The sequence below is a fragment of the Macaca nemestrina genome, chromosome 7 (genome assembly GCF_043159975.1).
Source record: "Macaca nemestrina isolate mMacNem1 chromosome 7, mMacNem.hap1, whole genome shotgun sequence".
Taxonomy (NCBI): Eukaryota; Metazoa; Chordata; class Mammalia; order Primates; family Cercopithecidae; genus Macaca; species Macaca nemestrina.
In genome coordinates, this window is record NC_092131.1 from 27,134,442 (window position 1) to 27,150,270 (window position 15,829).

Sequence of the window (15,829 nt, forward strand, 5' to 3'; positions counted from 1 at the left end):
AAGATTTTTTTATATTGTGTTGTTTGATATCATGCCAAAGAGTTACACTTTTTATAGTATTGTATATTCTAGGCATTGACAAACATTTGCTTTTCCACACTGTTTAAGTGATGTAGCTTTAAAGATCATGTAGTTTGACTGCCTCGTTTTGTAGACTGAAGAAACTGAGGCCCAAGATGTTTTTAGTTTTACCTAAGGACATAAAGCTAATTAGTTACTGAGAAGGGCTTAGACCTCTGGCCTCAGAACTCTGTTCCATCATTTTTCTCCCTTGGTTGTGTAATCCACACTTGAATATAAACCTTACATTTACAAATATTGTCTTTTTATTGATGTGGATTTTTTAAAACATTGTGTGAGAAGTATTAGGCCCAGTGTACTTAATTCTTGTTGATAGATGTGGATAAATATCTAATAGTTTATCCTTCTGATATAGAATGGAAAATGTTACACTCAGTATCTTGACTGATTTGTTGGAAATACTCTTTAGATTATTTACGTGGAATATATTCAGTTAATTGAGCAAAAATATATGTACTACTGTGGAGATTAGTTTGCTTTTTTCTTGATTATATTTATAACTTAGTTAAAAGGTGAAGAAAGTATTACTGAAAAAATTACATATTTTTAGGTTGACTTGTATTGACTTGTTGACTCTTGCATTTCTAATTTAATTCTTGTTTAGATGACTGACCACGTTCTAAAAAATTGCCATCCTCTTTATCTCTGGTTCTTATACAAATGTTTTCTTTCAAAATTGTTTCTAGAGGTTTGGGAAAAGAAGCACAGAAATTAAAGGAGCAAAATTCTGGTTCCTAATATTACTGTTACCTTTATAAGCTATAATCTTTTTATTTAAATTTTCTGTGGTCCTTGATTTTTAGCTTTGAGTCATTTCTTAGTGCCTTTAGTATATTATTACCCTAGGACTCAGTAGAAGAGTCTCACAGATTAAAAAGATCATCTTGGTAGTTTTACTAGATACTTATGAATATTTTCACCTAATCAGAAGCTATCAACTAAACTACGAAGGATTAAAAAAATGCCATTACCTGGGTGTGGTGGCTCACACCTATAATCCCAGCACTTTGCGAGGCCGAGGTGGGCAGATGATCTGAGGTTAGGAGTTTGAGACCAGCCTGACCAACATAGTGAAACCACCATCTCTACTGAAAATACAAAAATTAGCTAGGTGTGGTAGCCGGAGCCTGTAGTCCCAGCTACTTGAGATGCTGAGGCAGGAGAATTGCTTGAACCTAAGAGGCAAAGGTTGTAGTGAGCCTATATTGTGCCATTGCACTCCAGCCTGGGCGGCAGAGCGAGACTCCATCTCAAAAAAAAAAGCAAAACAGACATATTTACAAATTCATTCTCTATCTTGGTTTATTTAGCAATACTTGTTGATGTAGTTAAATAAATGATCCTATTATGTAATCTGTAAAATCCTCCGGTGAGTGGTTAATAGAATGGTTTTTGCTCTGTGATTAATAGCCTTGTCAGCTAATTATTATTGGGAATTGTTAAAGTTATTTCTATATAGTGTTCCAAGCTGCTTCCTCAAGATACTTAATGCAGATGTTGGGTATTTATCCAACAAACACAGATTCTCATAATTGATTATTGATTGATTAAATTTCCATAGGTTGATATTTTATTCTGTAGGATTAATAATATATTCTACATACAGATTCAATGCATAAAAAATTCCTAACCATAGTTGATTTTTAATTTTGTTTGACAATGGAATAAAGGCCTCATAAGAATAGACTGAAGCCATAGGTCATATTATATTAATCTGTTACAGGCTGCCATAACGAAATACCACACAGTGAATGACTTAAACAGTAATTTATTTTCTCACAGTTCTGGAGGCTGTAAGTTCAAGATCAAGGTGCCAGGTTTGGTTTCTGGCGAGACCTCTCTTCTTGGCTCATAGATGGCCACCTTCTCTTTGTGTGCTTATGTGACCTTTCTTCTGTGAGGCTGGAAGAGAAAGAGTGTTCTGCTATCTCTTCTTCTTGTAAGGACAGGATTCCTATCAGATAGAGTCCACTCCTATGACCTCATTTAACCTTAATTATCTCCCTAAAGGCCCCATCTCCAAATACAGTCACACTTGGGGTGAGAACTTCAACATATGAAGTCGGAGGGGACAGAATTCAATCCATAACACATATCAAATCTGACTAATACCTTGTTAGGGATTTTGTTGTTGTTGTTGTTATTTTTTTTGTTTTTTCCCCAGAACCATTAGTATTATTGTTAGGACAAAACAGATTTATTGTTTCTCCATTACCATCTCTTGTAGTAGCAGTGACCATAGGTAGTAATTACACAAAGGTGAAAGACTAGGATGGAATAGGTGGAAAAGCATTGGAGAAAAGGAAATGTGAAGTGATTTTTTAAATTTGCAATTAAATCACTGGGTTAGAAGAGATTACTGGAGGATTGTGCTGGGACCCATTTTGTTTGGACCACGTGGGTTATTAAAAATTGAATTGGTAGCAAACATTTGAAAAAGCAGACAATTGCATAAATACAATATGGAAGTTTTGTGTGGGAAACATCAGAAGATCTGATAAAAAAGTAGAGTTTCATTCGTATATGGCAGAAAACAGTTGGAAATGAGAAAAACCATGGACCTGACCACATTAGCAGGGACAACTACACTATGGTTTGACATAGTCCCCTCCATTCTTTATTCATTTCCAACATGGGGGAAAAGTGTTGCATTTTATCATTATGCTTGCTCTGTTAATTTTCTTAAAGTAGATTTCAGAGAAACAGATACGTTTCTGTATTTTCTATCAACTTCTTTTATTGATGTTTTCTACCTTGCTCTTGTAACTACTCACATTTGCCATCTATGGTGCATACCAACCAGATTAAAGCCTACTATATTGTCTAATAGTGACTTGTTCCTAGAACAGGTGGTCTTTCTATTGATAGGAGGTTGAAAAACTGTCTTCTTTTTCACTCCTGTGGAGTCTGTGGTCAACTGTAAATGTCATATCTTTTATGAGTCCATGTTCTTGTTGCCATTTTTTAAAATGTATTCCTTCAGGTTTGTCTGTTTTAAATTTTATCCTGTGCTTATATATTTCTTTTGTTTGCCAAAATTGTTTAATTTGTTATCTGCTAAAAGTTGATATTTTGATATAGGCATGCAACGTATAATGATCACATCATTATAAAAGGGATATCTATCACCTTAAGCACTTGTTTCTCATGTGTTTCAAATATTCCAGTTCTACTCTTTTAATTATTTAAAAATGCATGATAAATTACTGTTCATCATAATCACCCTGTTGTGCTATCAAATACTAGATATTACTCATTCTATATATACCCATTTAACCATATGCACTGCCTCCCTCTCCCACTACCCTTCCCAGTCTCTAGTAACCATCATTATTCTACTTTCTATCTCAATGAGTTCAATTGTTTTAATCTTTAGTTTCCAGAAATGAGTGAGACTTGTGAAGTTTGTCTTTCTTTGCCTGGCTTATCTCACTTCACATAGTGTCTCAAGTTCCATAAATGTTGTTGCAAATGACAGGATTTCACTCTTTTGTATGGCTGAATAGTACTCCGTTGTGTATATGCACCACATTTCCACACTTTCTTTATCCATTTGTCTGCTAATGGACAGTTAGGTTGCATCCAAATCTTGGCCATTGTGATTAGTGTCACAACAAATGTGGGAGCACAGACATTGCTATCCTGATTTCCTTTCTTTGGGGTATATACCTAGCAATGGGATTGCTGGATTGTATGGTAGCTCTAGTTTTAGTTTTTTGAGGAACCTCCATACTGTTCTCCGAAGTGCTTGGGTTACCAGGTAGAGTCTTTTTTTCTCTTCCCTACTTTCCCTCAAAACAAACGCAGTGTTTCTCTCAGTGCTGAACTGGCTGGAGCTGGAGGAGGTTTGAAACAAGCGCCTCTGCGTCCACAACCACTGGGACTATGCTGGGACAGATCTGAAGCCAGCACAGTACTGAGTCTCTCCCAAGGCTTATGGTGACTATTGTCTGACTACTTCTGATGTTTATTCAAGATCCAAGGGCTCTCTAGTCAGCAGATGGTGAAGCCAGCCAGGCTTGTGTGTTTCTCTTCTGGGCGACACGTTTCTTTCTGGCCTAGGCAGAGTTTAGAAATGCTCCCTGGGAGATAGGGCCTGGAGTCAGGAATTTTAGGAGTCTACTTTGCGCTTTATTTTACTGTGGCTTGAGTTGGTACCCATGTTGCAAGACAAAGTTTCTTTTACTCTTCCCTCTCCTTTCATCAAGGAGAAGGTGTATCTCTTTGTGCCCACCTCAGCTGAGAGCACACAGGGTTACACCTAAAGCCTGTCTCACAGTTTTGTAAGTTAGAAACATGGGTATTATGGGTTATATGTCTTGACCGTTACTGATTTCTCTCTCTAACCCTAACATGTGAGGAACTACCACATCTCAAAAATGTACACTTTGGTTCTTCCCTTTGTATTTTCACTTGCTTGGAGTATTATAACAAACTCTTGATTTCCAGCCTTCAGCATGTGTTTCATACTCTGCGTAGAAAACACTTTCTAAAGAATAGCCCAATTTGCTGCCTTGATTGTCATAGGAGGATGTTGGTATACCATCTCATATTTTTCCTGTATTCTCCATTAGTGCTTCAGCAGAAAATTATAATAGAAAGTACTTATTTTATCTGGCAAAGAGTCGACCCTGTTTCCTGGTTTTCTGTCCTATGGAAGCTTTTTATTGTTCTGTATTCGCATGGATGTTTCAAAAGGAGTATTGAGAAGTGAAGTAGGCTTTGTTAAATTTCTGCAATCATAACTGGAAGTGCACAGCCCAATTTAATTTTCAGACTTCCTACATTTAGCCAGTGACATCCAGACAAGACAGAGGCCTATAGATTCCATAGCGTGTACTAAAGCCAGGTCTCATTTATCCATAGATGTATAATTTTAGCTTTGTTTTTCTGTCTTGACTTACTCTCTACCCTTCCTTTTTTTGTGTGTGTAAATAACAGGTTAATTGAGATATAATTCATATATCATACAATTCATCCATTTAGAATGCACCATTTAATGCTTTTTAGTGTATTTACAGAATTGTGCAGTCATCACCACATTTAATTTGAGAACACTTTCATCACCTCAAGTAGAAAATCAGGACACCTTAGCCATCACCTATAAATCCAACCACCAGTTCTAGTCTGCCATTAATCTTTCTGTCTCTGTAGATTTGTCTATTCAGGACATTTTAAATAAATATAATTTTTTTTTTTTTTTGAGATAGAATCTTGCTCTGTTGCCTAGGCTGGAGTGCAGTGGCGCAATTTTGGCTCACTGCAACCTCCGCCTCCTGGGTTCAAGCAATTCTCCTGCCTCAGCCTCCTGAGTAGCTGGAATTATAGGCATATGCCACCATGCCTGGCTAATTTTTGTGTTTTCAATAGAGACGGGGTTTCACTATGTTGGTCAGGCTGGTCTCGAACTCCTGACCTCATAATCTGCCCGCTTCGGCCTCGCAAAGTGCTGGGATTACAGGCGTGAGCCATTGCCCCCGGCCATAAATATAATCATATAATATGTGGTCTTTTGTGATTGACTTATTTAATTTAGCAGAATGTTTTCGAGTTTCATCTATATTATGATATATCCATTTTAGCATGTATCATGACCTCAGTTTTTTATTGCCAAATAATATTTGATTGTTTGAATATATTCCATTTTTAAAATCTGTCTATCATTTGATGGAAATTTGGATTGTTTCAATTTCTTGGCTGTTGTTATAATGCTGCTATGAGTAATTTCTGTCCGAGTTTTTGCATGGACATTTGTTTTTCATTTCTCTTGGAGTTTTACCTGGGAGTAGAACTGCTGGGTTGTATGGTACCTCTATGTTTAGCCCATAGAGTAACTGTCAGATTATTTTCTAAAGCGATTGCACTGCTGTGCATTCCCACCGGCAGTATGTCAGAGTTGCAGTTTCTCCACATCTACGCAAACAATTGTTATTATCTGTCTTTTTGATATTAGCTACCCTGCTGGGTGTGAAGTAGAGTCTCATTGTGGTTTTGATTTACATTTTCCTGACGGCTAATGATGTTCAGCATCTTTTCATGTGCTTATTGGCTATTTGTATATCTTCGTTGGAGAAATATCTATTTACATCCTCTGTACGTTTCATAAACGGCATCATTTGTCTTTTTATTATTGATTTCTTTATGAATCCGACATATAATTCCCTCATTAGACATTGAGTTGCAAATATTTTCTCCCACTTAGCAGGTTGTCTCTTCTCTTTGTTGGTGGTGGCCTTTGAAGTGCAGAATTTTAATTTCAAAGAAGTTCAATTTATCAGCTTTTTTTCTTTGATGGCTTCTGCTTTTGGTGTTATACCTAGGAAATTACTGCCAAGTCAAGGTCACAACGATTTATGCCTGTGTTTTAATAATCTTATAGTTTCAGCTCTTAACATTTAGGTCTCGGCCGGGCGCGGTGGCTCACGCCTGTAATCCCAGCACTTTGGGAGGCCGAGGCGGGCGGATCACAAGGTCAGGAGATCGAGACCACGGTGAAACCCCGTCTCTACTAAAAATACAAAAAATTAGCCGGGCGCGGCTGTGGGCGCCTGTAGTCCCAGCTACTCGGGAGGCTGAGGCAGGAGAATGGCGTGAACCCGGGAGGCGGAGCTTGCAGTGAGCCGAGATCGCGCCACTGCACTCCAGCCTGGGCTGGGCGACAGAGCGAGACTCCGTCTCAAAAAAAAAAAAAAACACATTTAGGTCTGTGATCCTTTTGGGGTTAGTTTTTGTATATGGTGTGAAGTAGCGGGTACAAATGAATTCTTTTGTGTTTGTATATTTAGTTGTCTTAGCACCATTTGTTGGTGAGACTATTCTTTTCTCCATTAAATTTTTTTTGTCTCTTTTGTTGAAAATCAATTGACATTTATGTAAGGGTTTATTTTTAGACTTTCACTTCTGTTCCTTCAGTCTGTATATCTGTCCTTATGCCAATACCACACCATCTTGATTACTGTAGCTCTGTAGTAAGCTTTGGAATAGATAAGTATGAATCTTCCAGTTATATTCTTCTTTTCCAATATCTTTTGTTTTTGGCTATTTTGGAAATTTGCCTTGAATTCCCATATGAAACATAGGATCAACTCATCAATTTCTTTAAAGAAGCCAGATGGGATTCTGAAAGGGATCCTGTTAAATCTGTAGATTAGGCAGGATGTATTGCTATCTTAATAATATTCTCTTTCAATCCATGTATCTAGGATATCTTCCCACTTAGTCTTCAGTTTTTTAAAAAGCATTTTGTAGTTTTAAGATATAAGTTTTGCAGTTTTATGTTTATCACTAAATACTTCATTTTTGATACTATTGCAAATATGATTATCTTAATGTTATTTTTGGATTGCTCATTGCAAATATTAATATATAGAAATATAATTAATTTTTGTATTGATTTTATGTATTGCAATATGCTGGACTCTTTTATTAGTTCTAATAGATTTTTTTCATGGAATTACTAGGATTTTCCTGCACATAAGCCTGTTACCTGCAAATAGAGATATGTTCACTTCTTCCTTTTCAATCTGGATATTTTTAATTTCTTTTTATTTTTTGTATAATTGCCTTTTCATAACCCTCTAATACAATGTTAGATGGAAGTGGTGAGAGCTGTTATCCTTTTCTTGTTTCTGGTCTTAGTGTGAAAGCATTCAGACTTTTACTATTAAGTATGATAATAGTTGTGGGTTTTCCGTAGAAATTTTAAAAATCATATTCAGGAGGTTCTCTTCTATTTGTAGTTTTTTGAGTGTCTTTTTTATGAAGGAATGTTTAACTTTATTATATGCTTTTTCTGTATCTTTTGATATAATTATATAAGATATCATTTGTCCCCAGTTCTATTAATATGGTTTATTACATTAAAATCTCTTAAACCTTGCATTCATGGGATAACTTCCACTTGATCATTGTATTAGTTTGTTCTCACTCTGCTATAAAGAACTACCTGAGACTGAGTAATTTATAAAGAAAAGAGGTTTAATTGACTCACAGTTCTATAGGCTGTGCAGGATGCTTGGTTGGGGAGGCCTCAGGAAACTTACAGTCATGGTGGAAGGGTGAAAGGGAAGCAAGCATTTCTTGTCTTTACATGGCAGCAAGAGAGAGAGGGCAAAGGATGAAGTCTACACACCTTTAAACAACCAGATCTCTCGAGAACTCACTATCATAAGGACAGCAAGGGGGAAACTGCCCCCATGATCCAATCACCTCCCACTGGGTCCCTCCCCCAACATTGGAAATTATAATTCGACATGAGATTTGGGTGGAGACACAGAGCCAAACCATATTAATCGTGATGTTCATTTTATGGCTTGCTGAGTTCTGTTTGCTAGTATTTTCTCGAGGATTTCAAAAAAAAATCTGTATTCGTCAGGCATATTCATAAGTACAGCTTTATTATAAGTGGCCTGGGGAAATGGCAATTGGGACCCCAGTATTCTCAGCCTGCTGTGCTTGGAGAGAGTAACCATCCTATCAGTGGGACATTGGGGGAGCAAGGGATTCTCAACATCTTGCTGCACTTGGCCAGGAATTTAGCCTATGCAAATCAGAGCTGCAAAAAAATCCTGGTGATCTGCCCATCTAGTATGCTATGGTGTACCTTGACTGTGAACTGGAGAAAGAGAAAACCCTGTTTTCTTGGCAGTGTTTTTCTGGAATGAGGAGTGGAGCTTTTGTCACACTGAGGGTAGAAGGAGGGAGTCAGTTATGCCTCAAGTGCCACTTTAATGAGGTTAACTAGACTTTCTTGAATAAATGTTTCTTCATTTGCTGTATGGCCACAGGACAATATTTAGAAATATAAATAGAGTGCCACTGCACTCTATCCCAGGCGACGGAGTGAGATTATGTCTCAAAAAAAAAAAAAAAAAAAAAAAAAGAGAGAGAGAAAGAAAAAAAGATAGGTGAGGTTAGAATCTGTGAAGAAGAGTTGCCAGATCTGTGAAGAAGAGTAGCCAGAATTCACCTTTCTTGTGTCTTAGAAGCATAAACATTAACTCTATATCTTCTAGTCAATAAAAAATCTCTCCTCATACCTAATTAGCTAGATCAATGGGGATATGCATTTTTAGAAGTCATGCTAGGAATTTTCTCTTTTAAAAAATTCTCTGAAGGAATACTTCTTTTATAGAAAGTCTGTAGGTTCTATTCTGGGCTGTATTTGTTTTTAAAATTCCTACGCCTATACTAGGCTGCCCTGTATATCAAATCAGAGGATTACCTATCATATTATTGAAAGTTTAATAGGCCAAACTTTGTCTTTCTAAAGGGATTTTATAAAAATCTCCGAATATCATGGCTTAATTTCTGAACCAGCTTTTGATTGATGTAGACCATTATGCAAATTAAACATGGGTATTTGAAAATTTTGCAAAAATTTCCTAGTTAATTATCTGTATGTGTTCAAATTATCGTGACGTCACTTATTTTTTTCCTCCTGGTTTGAAACGCTGCTTTTTTCTGGGTTTCTTTAACCATTAGATATACATGTCGTTTTTTAGACTAAACTTCAGTGGCTCTGTGAGGAACTGAAAGAGAGAGAAAACAGAGAGAAAAATCTGCGACACCAGCTGATGCTCTGCAGACAACAAGTCAGGAATGTGACTGAACACAAGGAATCTGAGCTGCAGTGTCTCTTCCAACAGATAGAAAGGCAGGAGCAGCTTTTGGATGAAATACACCGTGAGAAGAGAGGTGTGTTAGTTGTTCTTTCCTTTTTCTTTGTTTATGTTTATGGAATCCTAATCCTAGGATTGGAAAAAACCGACTCCTATTGCATTCAGTTTGAACTGTTTCCAAGCCCATCTCCTTTTCTTGTCTTTGTCGTCTTATCTTTCTTCACTTCTGGGATTAGAAGAGAAAACTCTTCAGCCACAGCTTTCCTCCTCTGTATATGATACCTGCATTCACTGGCTGTGTGCAGGAATTAATTGATAAGACATACTGCTTCTGTCTTAGTAAAATGCTGAAGTTTACATTTACTTCAGCAAAATACCCCTCAGTTCATTCAATACATATTTTGTGCCCATTTGCAAGTATGCACTATTCTAGGTACAGAGGATATATCAGTGAATAAAGCGGAAAACAAAAACAAAAACAAAACAAACCGCCTACCCTTATTTAGCTTATGTTTTATTGGGTGGAGACATAAATATTACAAATAGGTACATTATATAATATATGAGAAGGTTGTAATCACAGTGGAGGAAGCAGTAGAGTAAAGGAAGAAGATTTTGGCTTCACATATTTTGGAACTCTGTTATTGAATTATTAGCATTGGTTATGGCAATGTGTCCAGTTAGAGGCCTATGATATGTTCTTTATAAAAGGAAAAGAGGGACTGAAGAAGGACCTTGGTTGTGGAATTGGAAAACAGGCAACAAATGCAAAAGACGTTGTGGAGGACCAGCCCAAGGTGAGGAAGAGAGAGGACTCACGGGAGATTCGAAGGTCTCAATGGTTTTGCCATTGTAAGAGGAAAGTCAGGAAGTAGTTGATTTGGTGGGAGAAAAAGAGGGCATGCATTTTTACCTAATTCTTAAAATCAAAACTGTAAGAAAAAAAAAGTATTATGAAGGCCCAAACTTTTGTCACAAGAGATATTTTAATCTTTTGCCTGGTATGTGAAAAATATTGTAATAGTACTGCCTGGTGGATTTGGATGCAATGAACATTTTAGTCTGCTATCAAGCAAATACTGTTAAAGTTGAGGACTTATAAACAAGTTAATTACTAGAAATATAAGCAACATGCTCTTGGTAAAAAGAGTTTTGATTACTTCTGCTGGGGTCCCTGTGGGGACATTTTTGTAGGGCATGTCACTTTATTTTGATCTTAAAAACAAAGCAGGATTTCCATAAGGAAGAGAGGAAGAGAGATTTTCTGCAGAATTTATCTGCCTGGTGTTTTAAACATATTTTTTTACAGTGGTACACATAGAGAAGGTAAAAGGCAGCAGTGATTAAGTTTAGATATTTCTGAGACATCAAAGTTAATTGTTAATACAAATTTATAGGTGATTCTCTTTACCATCTTAGAAACTTATCTATTAACTAGAACAAAGTTACCTATCTATAAGTGAAATATGACAGATACACCTTCTATTGGCTAGAATTAATGCCATCTCAGAGTTAATATTTTTAGTTCGATTTAACGTCATAGTAAGTGACATTTGCCAGGTTAACTGAGGCCCTGGGACAAGGAGTTTCCACCACTGATTGCTGCTATATTCATAGATCTGAGTTGTCACACACTTTTGGGGTATTCTGGGCCTGTAAGTCTGGAAATTTGGAATTTGGAGATTCCTGTAGGAGAGGAAATTTATTAAGGGGTTAATGTCAGGAACCTCTTAGAAGTTTAGTAATTATTCACTGAGAAATTCTTCAGTTATAAGAGGTAACAAAGACAAGAGTAAAGAGCTGTAAACTTCAGCTGGGAGGATTTAGGTATAACATAAGAATATGTTGAAACTATCAGGTTTACTAAAACTTAAAATTTATGTGGAAATTGAAAGGAATTTTTCAAAAGTTTTCAGAAGGAGAGGCATTTCTACAGTGTAGTTGTATTCTTAGTGTACACAATGCTAGTGAATATGAACAAATATAGAACGCGATTTTCTTATTTTTTCCTGAAACTGAAATAGTGCCTCTTTTTTAAACAGGTGATGGATCTTGCTTTCCAGGCACTGGGTGGTTGTGGTTTTGGCTATTATGTGTACATAGCTTTCCTTCTTGGAATAATCAGAAATTGACATGGCCTGAAATTCCTTTACCTTAAAGATGAAATTTGATTTACTTACTATTTCCATTTGGGGTAGGTGCTATACTCTTTTGGCTTTGTTTTATTAGGTGGGATCTTCACCAATTCCTCACTGTCCTCATGCTGTAAGTACAATGTATAGAAAATAGTCATTCCCAGCAGCATGTACTGTACGAAATCTTCCTGAATCTGTCCCTTGCTGTCATGTGTCATTTGTTAGAATGCACATCTAAGGGTGAAATAAGCCATTGTCAAAGTTTCTTTGTTAGGGAGTTATCTTTTCTGAATAGTTATAAAAGGGAAAGTACTACAGGTAAGAGGATGAAGAAGAAAGAAAATGGTCTTCCAGCTCTTCAGAAAATAATGCCTTTGCAGCAGAGAACGAATGCCCAGATTATTTTTGCTTAACACCTGTGTCTTAGCCAAAAAGTAGGCAGTGTAAGAAATATACATCATTTCTATGGGTCTGTTTGTCTATCTATCTATATCTGTATACAGACACAGATACGAATCTCTCTCTCTGTGTGTGTGTGTGTGTGTGTATACATTTAACTAGTTTGAAGTTTCACCCTTGTAATGGCTGTGAGTGTGGCCTGTCCTGGCCCAAAATACTTTATTTCTTGTCTCAATGAATTTCTGACAGGCACACAGTTGAGAAATGTGTTTTCTAATATGTATCACCTAGCATAGAGTTTCTATGAAGGCAGTGATTTTTTAATGTTTTGCTAAATGCTGTATCTCAGTGCCTAGAAAGAACCTGGTGCACAGTAGACATGTAAAAGATGTGTTGCACAACTGAATGAATAAGGGAATTAATGAAAACACTAAAGGAGCGCAGTTAATAGGGGAGCCATAATATTAACATTTAGTGAAAAAAAAAAAATCACTGTTGTGAAAGAAAGCATAGTTTTTCCCCAAAGTTTAGATTTAGAAAGAGATGATATCTTGCCATTGGACCAAATTTATTTATTTTTCCCTGTTTTGAAATTTATTGGATACTTATTAAACTCTGCTTAACCAAAATAAAAATCAGCAAATATTTGGCAGAGGTTGATTAAGTAATTTAATTAGAGTTGTTTACATATTGTTTATGACACTCTGGAATTAGATAACAGTATTTGTCTTTTCTAATATTTCAGTTATGTATTACATTTTATGGTAGCAATGTTTAAATAATTTATATTTTATTCATTTCGTGACAGTATTCTCTAAGAGCTTCCTCATTCATTTAGGGACACAATAACATTGTTAGTATTAATTCTAGCCCCATTGTGTACTATGAGTTAACTCTCTAGTATAACACGTGAAAAAAATTCAAAATACCTAAATATATATATAAAAAAAAGAATATTAAAACTGTGTGTGTGTCTAAAACAGTCTCAGTCTTTAAGAGTAGAATGACTATAACTTTTAGAGTATGATTCTCTATGTACTACTAATCATAGAAAAGCTTGAGCCTGATTATATATGTTCAGTAGAAGGGGCTGTTAATGGGAGAGGCTGAACAGGTGGAAGTTTAACTGGGATAGCAGGATCCCAGAAGGTATGAGTGGATGAGGTCCAAAGTAAAGGTAGAGGCGGGACGCGGCAGCTCACGCCTGTAATCCCAGCACTTTGGGAGGCCAAGGCGGGCGGATCACGAGGTCAGGAGATCGAGACCATGCTGGCTAACACGGTGAAACCCTGTCTCTACTAAAAATACTAAAAAAAAAATTAGCCGAGCGTGGTGGCGGGCGCCTGTAGTCTCAGCTACTCCGGAGGCTGAGGCAGAAGAATGGCGTGAACCCGGGAGGCGGAGCTTGCAGTGAGCCGAGATCGTACCACTGCACTCCAGCCTGGGCAACAGAGCGAGACTCCATCACACACACACACACACACACACACACACACAGTAAATAAAATTAAAAAAAGGAAAGGTAGAGAAGTGAATCTTGGAAAGAACAAGGGCAAAAGAGTTAGGGATTTCTTGTTTTAATATCCTTTTAGTGTTTTGAATATGCTAGTATATTTGGCAGATTCACTTATCACAATAATTTTTGTAGTGGTTTTCTTATTTTGACGGTTAGCTTCTCAGCATCTGTAATTGAGTCTAATTGATCTTTGCCTTATGTAAGCTCAAAGAAAGGATGAACATATACATAGCCTAGAAGTAGGCAGTGGAGGAAAGATATATTATTTCCCTATCCCTTGTATATCCTCAAAGAAAGGATGAGTATTTGGAGAAAAGGAGAGAAGGGATGAGAAGTAGCCACTGGATTTACAATGTAAAACTTTGGCATGACCTGTGTTGGTAATGTCTTAGGAGTGGTTTAAGCCAGATTGGCAAATCTGTATTTTTGGCAACCTGCTTCCGAAGCATAAAACTTGTCATATGATGGATATCCAAAGCATTGGAGCCACCTTAGTGACGAATCTGGCACACTATGCACTGATTATTCTGGCCGTATACATGGCTGTGAGCATGAGTTATTTTACTACATAAAGAGATGCAGTAGACTCCCCTTATGTGTGGGGACTTAGGCACCCTAGTGTATGCCTGAAACTGCAGATAGTACCAATCCCTATATAATTCCTATATGCACTGCTTTTTCCTATACATACATACCCATGATAAAACTTAATTTATAAATTAGAAACAATAAAACATTAACAGTAATAATAAAATAGAACAATTATAACAGTATAGTATAATAAAAGCTATGTGAATGTGATCTCTCTCTCTCTGTCGCTAGATGTCTTATTGTCCTGTACTTTCCTCTTTTCGGGCTGCAGTTGACAGGCAGTGATTGAAACCAAATTGAAACCGTGGATAAGGGAGGAGACAACTGTATGACTTAGATTTTTTCTATCTAAAAATCTAATTTTAATGTAATTTGATAGATTTTAGATTTTTCAATGGTGTTACCAACCTTTTAATGGTTTATTCTTTTGGTTTCATCATTCTCAGTGTTCTGAGAAACTTTTAAGCTGATTTTTCAGCTTTTAAGCTGCTTTTCCCTGCTCATCCTCTGAATTTCTATGCTACGTCTACAGCTGGTGGCCAATTGCTGTTAACAGAGGGTAATTTCTTATAATTTATTTGTGGGACAGAAATGATGGAGGGACTGTCGAACTGTAGACCTCTTTTCTAACACGTAGTTTAGACTTAGGATTGTATACTTTATGTTGTGCTTATACGTTATTTATATATTGGTTTATTTTTCTAGTCACCCAGTCACTTAGTTGTCTATTACTTATTCTGCAAGTCGTTTCGCACAGTTTTTCAGGTTTGTCTTATTGAAGAAATAATTTACAATCATCATACTCATAGATGTGTCCTTTAGTCCAAAAATAGGGAGAAGCCATTTTTTCTATTCCATATTGGAGTGTAATATTGAAACATGCTGAAGTAACATAGGCGATGATTTCTAAATGTAATATCATTTATTTATTTGTGCTCTGGTTAATTTTTAAAAATTGGACTTAGCATCTGATTGATTGCTTGAAATGGGGTCTCGGTCTGTCACCCAGGCTGGAGTGTGGTGGCACCATCTTGGCTTGCTGTGGCTTTGACCTCTTGAGCTCAATCTATCCTACCATCTCAGACTTCTGAGTAGCTGAGATGACAGGTGGATGCTACCATGCTTGGCTAATGTTTTTATTTTTTAATTTTTTATAGAGATGAGGTCTTGCTATGTTACCCAGGCTAGTCTCAAACTCCTGGCCTTAAATAATCCTAGACTTTGTTTTCCCAAGTTATTGGGATTACAGGCATGAATCAGTGCACCTGGCCTTAGCATCTTATTTTTACATTGTGACCAGCTTGTTCAAAAGTTCAGTGGTGTAGATCATTAGAGATAATTAAAATAACTATTATTTTCATTGATAAATTGAAAACATTATTGAAATTTGTCAGTTATTTAACATGAAGTTACCCTTTCTTTTATTTTCTTGTTTCTTTATAATTTTTTTTTTTCAGACAGTCTTGCTCTATTGCCCAGGCTGGAGT

At 36.6% G+C, this 15,829-nt stretch overlaps 1 protein-coding gene across 14 annotated transcripts in view; it reads left to right on the plus strand.

Annotated features, from left to right (window-relative positions):
* The window catches only part of LOC105467643 (centrosomal protein 128), a 458,395-nt gene that overhangs the window by 184,950 nt on the left and 257,616 nt on the right, over nt 1-15,829 (plus strand). For all 14 annotated transcript variants that reach the window (XM_071099786.1, XM_071099789.1, XM_071099780.1 and 11 more), the window contains one exon: nt 9,585-9,777. In XM_071099786.1, the coding sequence (XP_070955887.1) occupies nt 9,585-9,777 (193 nt within the window). The remainder of the gene's footprint in view (nt 1-9,584; nt 9,778-15,829) is intronic.